Source organism: Ceratosolen solmsi, unplaced genomic scaffold (assembly GCF_000503995.2).
Source record: "Ceratosolen solmsi marchali unplaced genomic scaffold, CerSol_1.0 scaffold56, whole genome shotgun sequence".
Lineage (NCBI taxonomy): Eukaryota > Metazoa > Arthropoda > Insecta > Hymenoptera > Agaonidae > Ceratosolen > Ceratosolen solmsi.
In genome coordinates this window covers 3,808,485-3,821,720 of record NW_011948425.1, presented here as the reverse complement: position 1 = coordinate 3,821,720, position 13,236 = coordinate 3,808,485, and the positions used below count along the sequence as shown (strand labels likewise).

At 26.7% G+C, this 13,236-nt stretch overlaps 2 protein-coding genes across 2 annotated transcripts in view; both read left to right on the top strand.

Moving 5' to 3' along the window:
- Positions 1-6,190, top strand: part of LOC105362844 (lysosomal acid phosphatase-like) — a 7,160-nt gene extending 970 nt beyond the window's left edge. Inside the window, exons 2-8 of the mRNA XM_011500352.1 lie at positions 1,151-1,312; positions 1,576-1,671; positions 2,236-2,469; positions 3,837-4,019; positions 4,337-4,460; positions 4,583-4,785; positions 5,993-6,190. Coding sequence (XP_011498654.1) covers positions 1,154-1,312; positions 1,576-1,671; positions 2,236-2,469; positions 3,837-4,019; positions 4,337-4,460; positions 4,583-4,785; positions 5,993-6,145 — 1,152 coding nt within the window. The 5' untranslated portion in view covers positions 1,151-1,153 and the 3' untranslated portion in view covers positions 6,146-6,190. The remainder of the gene's footprint in view (positions 1-1,150; positions 1,313-1,575; positions 1,672-2,235; positions 2,470-3,836; positions 4,020-4,336; positions 4,461-4,582; positions 4,786-5,992) is intronic.
- Positions 6,191-7,279: 1,089 nt separating this feature from the next.
- LOC105362845 (uncharacterized) lies at positions 7,280-9,023 on the top strand. Its single transcript, XM_011500353.1, has 3 exons — positions 7,280-7,360; positions 7,452-7,904; positions 8,820-9,023. The coding sequence occupies exons 1-3, from the start codon at positions 7,351-7,353 to the stop codon at positions 8,978-8,980; spliced, it is 624 nt and encodes a 207-aa protein (XP_011498655.1). The 5' UTR covers positions 7,280-7,350; the 3' UTR covers positions 8,981-9,023.
- Positions 9,024-13,236: the final 4,213 nt, after the last annotated feature.

The window sequence follows — 13,236 nt, the reverse complement described above, 5'->3', positions numbered from 1 at the left end:
AATAAATCAATCGTAAAAAAATCAGGTGAACTTTTTATTCGTATTGTATTGTATTCTTAGAAAAAAAATAATAAAATAAATAAAAACTCAATGTCCTACAATTACGACCTTACAATTATCAAATCATAATAACCGATGTAAGGAAAAAATAAATTATCATGTAAACATTACTTATGACGATTGTATTATTTGACAATTAAAATAATATTACATTTTTTTACAGTTAATAATATATATTTATTTAATTTTAGTAAGATAATAACACTTATCGTAGGTATATATGTTGAAAAATATAATTCTTTCTACTATGTGAGGTATTCATTTCCCTGCTCTTTTATCTATTGAAATTATTATTTATTATTACATTTTAAATCGATAATACTAAATCTAAATTCGATAATTTTGGTTTTTACAAAAAAAAAAAAAAAAAAAAAATATAATAATAAATAAAAAGAATATTACTATAATGATAATAATTTGGTTGATATGTTGATACCGAAGTACATAATATGCTGTATAATTTTTAATTGATATGTAAATCGGAATTTACGAGATATTTGAAGGAAAAATTTTTCGGAATTTCCGTATATTACGCGAAAACGTTTTATTTACAACGATGATATTCAAATGTTAACACAATAATGCAAAATTTTATTTTTTTTTATTTTTTTTTTTTTTTTTTTTTTTTTTTTTTTTTTTTTTATGCTTTATAGTAATGATTCTATGTTTCTACAGACATTTTTCTTCCCCTCGTGCTAATAGAAAACAAAAAAAAAATTTGTTGATAATTCTGAATTATGGATAATATAATTTCACATACAAATCTCTAAACGTATTAACTACTAAATATGAAAAGCATGTAAAAAATAAAAAAGAATTAAACAATACATCGATTAATTGTATAAAATTAATGTAGAAGAAGAATCGCTTGAAAAATTTATCGAAACTATAGTTGTACGAGAATTTATGAGCAATAAGTAAAATTATCGTATCATAGTTTATAGATTTATACGCATTTTCTCAAGATTTCCTACACACAACTATTATATAAGCTACAATCACTTTTATCATATATTTAATATATTTAATCTTTAAGTATAATTCCTCGATGCTTTATATTATTGTAATAATGGATTTATTATGATAAAAGATCATGAAGAGTAGTAGTGTATTCATACGCGGCTTCCAGCCAGGAAAAAGAAAAATTTGTGGGACGGTGATAGTTCTTGCACTAATAATTGGATCCGTTCTTTTGGCACACACGGCTTTTGGTGACAAAGCAAACGAGAATTCTTTAAATAAAGTATTTTTCGTAAGTATATATTTATAATCAATTATTATGCTTTTATTATGAAATACGAATTTCATTTGGAATTATTAAAATTCATTGAAATTAGCATCCCATATAGACATGTATGATATATTAGTACAAGTCTTTATTTGTTCAAAAAAACAAAATAAAACAAAAAACGAAGTTTGCAATTTTTAATTATTGTCGATTGTTGTTATTTTCATGAATATATATATATATATATATATATATATATATATATATTTTTTTTTTTTTTTTTTCAGGTGTTCCGCCATGGTGACCGAAACCCAACAGAAACATATAACAACGATCCTTATAAAAATTACTTGTGGCCCAATGGTTGGGGAGCTTTGACTAAGGTTAAAATTTTTATACCTATAATATCCTTTTTAAAATGCAATAATAGTCTATAGCTTTCTAGACTTTTTAGTCTATTTTACGGAATAATACCGAATGAATGCGTACACTATGACAATTAAATACTGTTAAAATGTATGATAATATTGTCGGCTTTAAATTAATAATTTTTAATTTAATTATACGAACGCGTATAGAACTAATTATCAAAAAATCGAATCTTTTATACGAATGAAATTGTTAACAATTACAAGACAAATATTTCATTCGCGGTATAAATTTCATAGTTATATAGTATTAAAAAAAAAAAAATAGAAATTTTTAACATTTAACGTGAACTATGAAAGAAAAATAAATACATAAAAACTGCTTCTTTTTTTTTTTCTTTTTTTTTTTTTTTTTATAACAAACATTACGATGTGACAAACGCGCATTTTCATTATTTCGGCTGAGAAGATATTTTTCGCACAAACATAAAATGCCATAGAGTCTGAAAAGACAAACGTTTCAACGAGAGTTTAAAATTCCTAACGATGGTGCATCTCGCGCTCTTGCTTGGATTATAGAAGGGAATGCGTCAAATGTTCGGGCTTGGACAATTGATTCGCAAAGAATTCGGCTGGATTACCAAGAATACGTACAATAGTGTGAACACAATAGTGAACAGCAGCTACTCTGATCGCTGTATAATGTCGGCCCAGGCGCTGCTCGCCGGACTTTATCTAGAAAAGGATAGCTTTGTTAAAGACTTACATTGGCGGCCTATTCCAGTTCATTACCTCCCGAAGATTATGGATACGGTAAGGCCATTTGGAATATTCATTTTCCCTCGATATTGTCACATTGGCATTACGTCGATTCGACGGGCATGAAATAATCTGTGCTATCTATCTATAAAAAAAATCTATAATCACAATCACATAATCCTCTTTTTTAGACGTTTAGCATTTGCTTTACAACGAAAAGGCTAAAGTGCCAATTTAATCCTTCCTTTACTCTTAGAGTAAAATCAACTTAATAATTTAATTATTATTATAAGTAATATTTGAAATTTTTCTTTTAAAAGCGCATTTTGACAATCGGCAATATATTTTTCAAACGGGGATTCTTTTTAATGAGAAATTTTATAATTAATTATCTTATCGAATTTTATTTACATATTACTCGTAATACATAAAGATTTGATTTTCTTTCGTTTCAAGAAAACTCTGTTCGTTACATCATTATTTAGAAGTCAAAGTAAACATGCAACTTAAGAAAACAAAATAACAACAACAACAATAATAATAATAATAATAATAATAATAATAATAATAATAATAATAATAATAATAATAATAATAATAATAATAATAATAATAATAATAATAGAAAAATGGTAAATATGAAACTGCGACGTATAGATAACATTATTCTCTCTCTCTCTCTCTCTCTCTCTATATATATATATATATATATATTTGTTTTCTTATTACAATATAATTCTCGAGTTTTCTACCAGCAATCTATTCAAGAATAATTCAAACTAATGAAAATTCATTAAAGTATGATTTAATTTATAAAAATTCGTTCACTATTTTATTTATTTTAATTTGAAATGTTACTAAATTAATCGTTGGAGAAAAAGTTTGCAGACTGAAAGAAGCATTTTATTTTAAAATTTTATTTACGAGAACGCGAATGGTGTAAAGAATCTTGAATATATAATCTCCATCGAGTTAAAAAAAAAAAAAACTTTTTAACCGAATTTGAATAGTTCAACAACTATTTTCAGTAATATGTAAAAGAACTCATATTATATATTTAAGCAAATATTTTGAGCACTTTTTTACAAAGTTAAAATTGTTTTGTTAACTTTAGTATTAACATAAAGTTTTATCTCTATCTGTGCTGCGAATTAATCGATGAAACTTAAACGATATTTAACATTAAGTCACCAGTCATATCTTTAATTAATAAGAAAAAAAAATATCTTATAGTAGCACAATGTTCATCTTCTTTCAAATATATTTTACACTAGACAAATTTTGTTAAGATTAGATTGTGAGATTAAAGTGTCGTTTAAAAAAATTAATACTTGAAATAATATTTTCTTCAATACTAATGAACAATTACGTATTAGTAGCAAATAAATAATACATTTATTATTTGTCAATTGTTGGTGCAGATGTTGGTAGTTGGAAAGCCATGTCCAAGATTAACATCGGAACTTAACAATGCGTACCTTAATGAATCGCGTAGATCCGATGCCACGTACAAACTTTATTATAATCGGCTTTCGGAAATCACCGGACAGACAATCAGTACAGTAACAGACGTAGAATTTCTATATAATACTTTGGAAATTGAGGTAAGATCAACTTTTTACATTATTTTTAATACGTATTCGCTAATTAAATATGAATGAAACAAGTTGCTCAAGTGAAATACATAAATATCTATCAATAAACGAGCATCCAATTATTAAATTAATTTACTAATGAAAATTTTTGTATAATATTTTTATAAATATTATCAAGCGAAGGGAGATTTTATTTTATTTTTTTTTTTTTTTTTTTTTTTTTTTTTTTTTTTGTAAGTCAATGGATATTTTTTCCGAACGTTATAACTTTATTATAATTTATATTTATCTTAATAATGCTATATTATTTGAATTTTTTTTACCAGGAAATGAATGGTTTGGTACTTCCGCCCATGATAAAAGAATATTTTACTTTAGAAATGCGAGAAATAGCTTCTCGTAGTTATACATTATTTACGAGTAATAAGATGCAACAACGGCTTCGTGGAGGTTATTATTATTATTATTATTATTATTATTATTATTATTATTATTATTATTATTATATAATTAACGAGAAATGAAATTTCTTTTGGAAGCTTCATTGATTAATGAAGATATAATATTTTAAGGTCCTTTATTGAAACACATTTTGGAAACCATGAAATACGGCAATGCGAATGAGAAAATGTTTTTATATTGTACACACGACGTTCATATTGTCAATGTTTTACGAACAATGGGATTTACCAATGAACTTTTCAAACTTGACTTTGGTGTTACTCTTATATTTGAGCTACTACAAACTCATAAATCGCAATCGCAACAGGTTCGAGTAAGTATCAAATATGAAAAATCTTTTAGTCTATAAGAAAGCCTATGACTCAATATTTAATGTATGAGTTAATTTTCATTATAATTTCAGAATTAACTTTAACATTTTGAAATTACATATAACAATGTAATCAATAAGTACTCCTTCCTATTACCCAGTCTTAAAAAGATAATATTATTTTTTAAGCATTTAATCTATTTTAATTGAACAATAAAACGACTGTTTAACGACTAAATTTTAATAATTCAATAATTTAAACAAATGTTTTTTCTGTCTCTGAAACAAAAAATTAACTTACATTAAAAATAAAAATAGAATTTAATATATATTAAAAAATATATATATTAAATTATATTTTCAAAAAATTTAAATACTATGCGTGTATATCGATAAATATGAAAAATTGACATTACTTGGACTTATTTTATCTCGATTCTCTATTATTTCCCGATTTTGTCCTATGGCATTTTATGAAATCAACGATTAAGAGAGAGGGTGGGGCGGGGCGGGGTGGGATGGAGAGGGAATGAAAGAATGTGATATACTAAACGATATTAAATGGAAGCAAATCAACTTAATTTGCGCGGCTCTTCAAAGAAAGAGAAAATCCAATAGATCAACAGAAGAAGGCACTTCTTTCGCAATTAAAAACAATCAATAAGAGAAAAAAGTACAATTAGATAAGTTTTTAATACTTATCATTCGGTATTTCTTTCTCCCCTCTCATCTCTCTCTCTCTCTCTATCTCTCTCTATCTCTATCTCTTTCTTTCTCTTTCTCTTAGAGCTACAGTCGAATGAAGCTATCCATCTGACTCATATAACTAACTTCTAAAAAACTTAATAGCAAACTTAATAGTCATGAAAATGACTGAATTGCGGCTGTGTTATGAATCGATAAATTTTCTAAGAAACGATGCTACTTTCGCTTATTTCAGCGAAAGTAATATAATTTAAATTTATGTATAATAATATACATATATATATATATATATATGCTTTTATCAACTATTCGAATGTTTACAAATTTAAAAGTGTTCATTGCCCTTTTTGAACTTATTATATTTTCTATAAATTTATAGGATTAAGTGTCTATAACTATGAATAATTGTATGCAGATGAATATAATCATATTAATTTTCACACTTGTCGATAATTCTTACGCGTCGAATTATAAGGTATTTATTAATAATTGTTTTATATTATAGATTTCAATGTTAAATAATACCGAAACAACAGTACCATATCTACTGAAAATCCCTGGCTGTGAATATCCTTGCCTGCTTGACAAATTATTCGATATTTGGCAAGATGTACTTCCTGTCAATTGGGATTTAGAGTGTCAACAACAATCTTCATAGTATTAAAAAATATACTCATGCAATAGTGTGTATATATATATATATATATATGCTTTTATCAACTATTCGAATGTTTACAAATTTAAAAGTGTTCATTGCCCTTTTTGAACTTATTATATTTTCTATAAATTTATAGGATTAAGTGTCTATAACTATGAATAATTGTATGCAGATGAATATAATCATATTAATTTTCACACTTGTCGATAATTCTTACGCGTCGAATTATAAGGTATTTATTAATAATTGTTTTATATTATAGATTTCAATGTTAAATAATACCGAAACAACAGTACCATATCTACTGAAAATCCCTGGCTGTGAATATCCTTGCCTGCTTGACAAATTATTCGATATTTGGCAAGATGTACTTCCTGTCAATTGGGATTTAGAGTGTCAACAACAATCTTCATAGTATTAAAAAATATACTCATGCAATAGTGTGTATATATATATATATATATATGCTTTTATCAACTATTCGAATGTTTACAAATTTAAAAGTGTTCATTGCCCTTTTTGAACTTATTACTAACAACCACACGAACGTGCGATGATTATTTATAAAGAGTAGAGCTGAACACGAGTGTGCTTTAAAGAACTTAAATATGAATTTAATGCAAGTACTTCATTTTCATTGTTAAGGATACTCATTGATATAAAGTTTGAGAATAACAGCTGAACAAATTACGATTAGTATTAACTGAATTGCAAATGTATCGTTAATATTCATAATTCTTATTACATAATTCTTAAACTATAGAGAAACTATTTATGAAGATATTTTCCAAATGAATTGATATTTCATGTTATTTTAACAATCGGAAACAAATTTCTAAGTAGCTTTAATTTTTTAATAAATATAATAATGTAAGAGAATTATATTGCAAGTACGAATAAAGAATATAAATATAAATATAAGCCGTTTGTATCAAATTACATCAAATAGTGAGGTAGGATTTTTAATTATATTTCATATTATTGTATACTCATATACTCATTGTGTAAGTAGCATTTAACGACAGTATAAATAATGTAAATTTTTATATTGAATATTTACTTATAAATATCATTATCTTGCTTCGATTGTTTTTTCATTTCATTGCACACAATTTGATAAACACTGATTTCATACCTAACCTTTTCTTATCAAATCTTGATATTTTTATATTTACAATATTCCCGTACTGAAACAACACAACATTATGCCAAAAGGTATTTATTATCTATTTATTTTAATTTAACATTAATTAATTAAATTGAAAAATACATCATTTAAATAGCTTATTGAATTGCAAAAATATAGTGGAAACATGGAATGGCCAGTTTATAAAGGATGAGCCAATAGACGAGCAGACGAGCCTGAAAAGGACTCAGCAGTGGATCATGTCATTTTTAAACTCCTTAGTAGGTCGTATAAAAGACACTTTTGCAGAGTTTGATATGACGCGAATGTTTAAAATCCTCGAATCAATCATCACTTTTAATAGCCCCGGTGAATATCACTCGAAGCACTGTAAAAATTGTCAACATTATTCTAACAACCATTCGCATCACCGGCATTGCTATAGCTGCAAGCGAAATTACGAAAAAGCACTGAAGAATAGAAAAATTATACTAAATAAAAAATGTGCATTTTCTTGTCAGGGCAGAAAAGCAGATTGTATATGTAATAGCAAAAGAAATCAAGGTTGCTGTCGTAATTATCAGAACTTTATCACACAAGACTTTTGTCAGAGAATTGACAAGATTCCTTCTTGTAAGTATAATATATTATATTAAACTGACGTAATTCATAATAAAGCTTTAAAAGCTCATAAAAATAGACACGACTATGTTCGCGTACTTATATTATATTTATGAAAATACTTATTATTTACCGGATGAAAAATAATATCGCAATAAAGCTATTTTCGTAATTTTTACATGTAATTTTTACATGATTATATTTGTCGTTAGATTTATAAATAATATTTACATACGACGAACTAATGCGATGAGATAATATGACTGATGAATTAAGTTAAAATAATTTTATTCTCATACCACTTATCAAGATAAGGACGCATAATATCGGGATAAAAAGTGACAATTTATTATGTTTTACTTTTTGTTTTTTTTTTTTTTTTTTTTTTTTTTTTTTTTTTTTTTTTTTTTTGTATCTCAAAGGTCGTTTGCGCTTTTCACTCTTACAATCATAAAATATTCGATAAATTAGTCGTTTCAGTTGTTAAAATGTAATTTCCCTAAGGGGCTTACATTGACTAGAGATTAAAAAAAAGGAGAGACAGAAAGTGGGAGAGAGAGAGAGAGAGAGAGAGAGAGAGAGAGAAATGAGGGAAAAAAGAAATAAAAAATATAATCGTAAGTTGACGCTTAGAAGCACGGCGAAAGATTATTTCTTATCTCTACGTAAGCAGTAATACAATTAACAATCGTCGAACAACGAGCACATACAACCATTAAGATAGTAAGCTTCATCTTGCAAATGTAATAAACCGTCTCGCGGGCCTAGACTCGAACTTTGATCTTCTCGCGCACCTCCGACGATTAATCATCCGCAGTGAAAAAAGCCGAATTACCGAAGCGCACGACGACGACTTGGTCGATCCAATTTGTACGCCACCCCTATCCCCGTACGTCCAAATCTCCTGATCTCCTGATTGTTCCGCAGGTTCGGATGAGCACTGCCACGGGATGAATCGGTCGACCGATCTATCGACGAGGAGCTCGACGAGCGCCGCGCTCAAGGCCTGCGCAATAATAAACGCGGTGGCATCCGGTCGGCCGAAGCGGCGGCGGAACGAGTGGAGCGACAGACCGACCACGAGATGACGAGGTCGAACCACGCGACCGTCTCGTCCATACGCAACTTGCATTTCCCATTCCATTCTCACCCAAGGACAAACGGGGACGAACTTACCAGGAGCAATAGGGACGAGCTCGACGTGAAATTAGCGCTCAGTGTTGCCGATCGTTAAGTCGAGACCGACAGGCCTGATCGAATTGTCTTTCTCGTTAGTTCGTCGTAGTCTTCGTAGTCTTAATCGTTAGTTCGTCAGACTTGGCGTGGCGAGACGGGCGAATGTTGTGACGCGCGTCGCTCGATTCGCTCGGGCCTTTCAATTCCTGCCTGATCTCATTCGGTCGTTATCAACTTCGACACGGATATTATTATACTTGTGCGGCGATGAGACAAAGTTTCCACGCATTCGTTAGCAGTTAACGATCTCCGATAAAGTTTTATGAATGATCGTAAGAGTTAGCGAACGCTGCATCGAACAAGCTCTCCTTCTTATTTCACTGCCTTCGAATTTCCATTAGCTATCCACCTACGCTCGTCTCCTCTATCATTATCAACGAGTTCCACCAAATCGTAGAACTATGCCTACGGCTTTAGGACTCGTTGGAACAGGCCGTATGAATTATAATTTCATGTAACAATGTATTCGATTGTAGTATTTTCTTTTCGGCGTAATCTTTATATATAAACAAAATATAAAATAATAAAAAAAAATAATTTTTTCACTCCTTACATTGGCCTACGTTCGATTATAGCGCTACATTTTTTTCCAAATTCAGTGCGTAAGGAAATTAATTTCGTGATAGATAATTTTATTTAACTGTAGTATTTACTCGATAATTAGTTAGTCATTAGCTTCCTTTCGCTATGTCATAACATTACTATCAAATTATGAATATTTTATAAATTTAAAAAATTCAATACACAAATAAAGTACCAAGATGTTACATTTTATTATAATTCGTACTGGAAAAGAGATAGAGAGAGAGAGAGAGAGAGAGAGAGAGAGAGAGCGAAATAATAATGTGTATTATAACAATTTATAAAATTCTAAAGATTATAATTAAAAAACTTCCTTTCAGCAATTTCGATATTAAATTTTAAACTCAATCATTATTGTAAAATATTGTTGATGCCATTAATTGTTAATATATTTACATTAATTTTGACCTTAATCTATTAAGTAAATCGACAATAATATTGAACCACATTGCTAATAATAATAATATATACGTTCGCAATATTTATCTAAATAAGGAGTAATTTCTTAGTCACTGATTCGCAATCGTTCAATACTATTTTTCAATATTTTCTGAACAAAGTTATAAATTATAAATGTTATGATCTCCTTGTTAGACGTTTGTTTTACAAATAAAATGATAAAGATATATATATATATATATATACTTGTAACAAAAATATCATTTGCTATATTTATTGTATAATAATAGTGCTTCGGTAATTAATAAAAATTTAATCAAGAAGATGGGCATGATAAATCCTTCGCTAATGCAACTAATTCATAATTTCTTTATTTAATCATTAAATTTAACTAAAGATTAGTGAGTATACAAGGTTTATAAAAAAATATAAATTTCTTTTATAAATATTAATATATTCTTAAAAATTGATATAAAAAAAGAAATAAGTGAAATTATTACTATTTTGGAATTGAAATACTTTGTAATGTGTTAAATATTATTGCTTTTATTTCAACTTAAATCATTACTATTCAGGTTATAAAAATAACCAATACTTACAAATACTCAAATTAAATTATTATGCAATTAGTTTTAATCATTATTCGAAAAAAAATCGTTGAGAGATTTAAGCTTTCTTCAGAATATGCAACAATATAATAGATTATTCTGCAATATAACTCGATTCATAAATAATTTATGTTAATACATACGTTAAATGTCATATATGAATATAAATAAAAAAAAAATTTTTATATATATATATATATATATACTTCCAAATATTTATACAATTTCTTGAATTTTTATAATAATTATGGAAATAAAGAATAAATAAATTACAAAACTAACTATAAAAAAAAAAAAAAAAATTATTATTACATCTCCATGGGGTCTCGCTAATTATGCCATTATTGGTTTGTGTCTGGCTCACTTGTTGATAAGACCATACGTGTAATTACTTATGCACACTCAATTCCGATAATGACATTTTTGTAGAGACGGTAATATTGTGGGAAAAGGGATATAAAGAAAAAATTAATAATAAAACGCTGTTGAAATTGAGCTAAAATAATTTATTTTATCTCATTCACCGATAAACGGAAATATACAATTTAATAGCACAATTTAAAATTTATTATGAATAAAGTATAATATATATATATAAACAAAAAGAAATAATTAATACAAACAAGAAAATAGTAGTCGATTTATTCTCACAATACCACTTCTGTTTACTGCAAAAATCTCTTTTTAATTCTTTTCGAGGGGCAATGCATTTTCAATTGTGATTAGAAACTCCACTGAAAAACCCATCTCCAAATACCCATCTCTTTTTAAATCTATATCTGTCTCCTTGTAATGTATCGGTAATATTCCAGAGTTAAATACTCTTGTGGCTCTTAATAATTTTTCTTCTACAACTCTACCCATCTTGATAAACAAATTGACCAAACTGTCACTCCATAAATCTATTTTTAAATTTCTAAGGGAATGAATTTAACCTCGTTTCTGCATTGGAAACTTTTTGCTACAAATTTCTTTTTAATGTACACTACTCTCGATATAAATATTTTGCTGAAAGTACAAATAAAGTAAAGGTGTTATCACTCAAAAACGCTATAAATATAATCATGGGAATATAAATAATCGTTACGTTGACTTTATTTACACTTTCAACAAAATAATTATATTACGAGTTACATAAATCTGTAAATTATGAAATATTATTTCAATAATTAATACATATACATATATATATATTGAGCTTCATGTTAAAAAAATCTAATGGACAATATTTTAATTAACCAATATACTATCGTAAAAATTATGGATACAAAAAATTTAATTTTGTTGGATTTTTATAATATAAAAGTTAATTGATGGATATTTTATAATATAAAATAAGAAAGTATATATAAATCTATAAGAACTGAGGGAAATTACATTATCGGTGAGTAAGCCGTATAATAATAATGATGAAAAAAAAAGCGAATCATTCGGCTAAAGTAATGCAGACGTAAAATAAGAGTAAAAACATTAAAAGCTTATAAATCAACAAGTACATTAAACATTGAAATGATTTTATTACTATAAATATATATTTAATTATTATGATTATTATTATAACTATTATTATTTTACAATTTATTTTTTTTTTAGATGGAATTAATTATATATGATAATAAGTACTTTATTGATGTTTCCAGAAATAATTAAGAAATATAACAAGTAATTAATATAAAATTTAATTATTTTATTATTTTAAAAATCGTTATTTTTTTACATTATCAATCACATAGACTTGCGTATATATAGATGAGATAAAAGTGTAATTGTAATTGAATGATTTTTGAAGAGTAGATGAGAATTAAAGCATATATAACAGAAAGGATAAATAATATATAAATAATTTATATAGAAGAGAAGCATAAGTAGAGCAATAAGTAAAGTTAATATAACTTTTAAAATGTTATTGTGTGGTAAGTCACGTTGATACGGTAATGGAAGCACTATGAAAAATGCAAAATTACGTGATAAGTATTAGACTAAAAAAAATGAAAGTAATCAAAAATTATTGCCATGCATCAGCAGTTGACGTATATCATAATTGGTAATTTTTATAAAAACCGATCAGAGGAAAATAGTCGATTATAAATTTTTATTTATAGCACGTAATATAACGTATATATTATTTCAATGTGTAATTTGTCTCGATTTAAAATCCAGCATATAAATAATAATTTCAATTATCCGTTTAGCACCATCGCTATACGCAGTAAAATTTATATTAAAAAAAAAAAAAAAAAAAAATTATTTAAAATATATATATATATATATATATATATATATATATTATCGTATTTGGACGATAAAATATTGAGTTTAAAGATATTTTAAATCGTGGCTTTTTTGATTAAATGAACAGTAAATTTATATGTTTTCCCATTACAATGTCAGCTGAAGAATGCAACAAATTGGCCTTAAATAATATTTCATTAAGCTAAAATATGTGTACATAATATTAGAATTCTATTTTCATATCAAATAGAAAATAAAATGTTCAAACTCCTAGTGTAATGGAATGC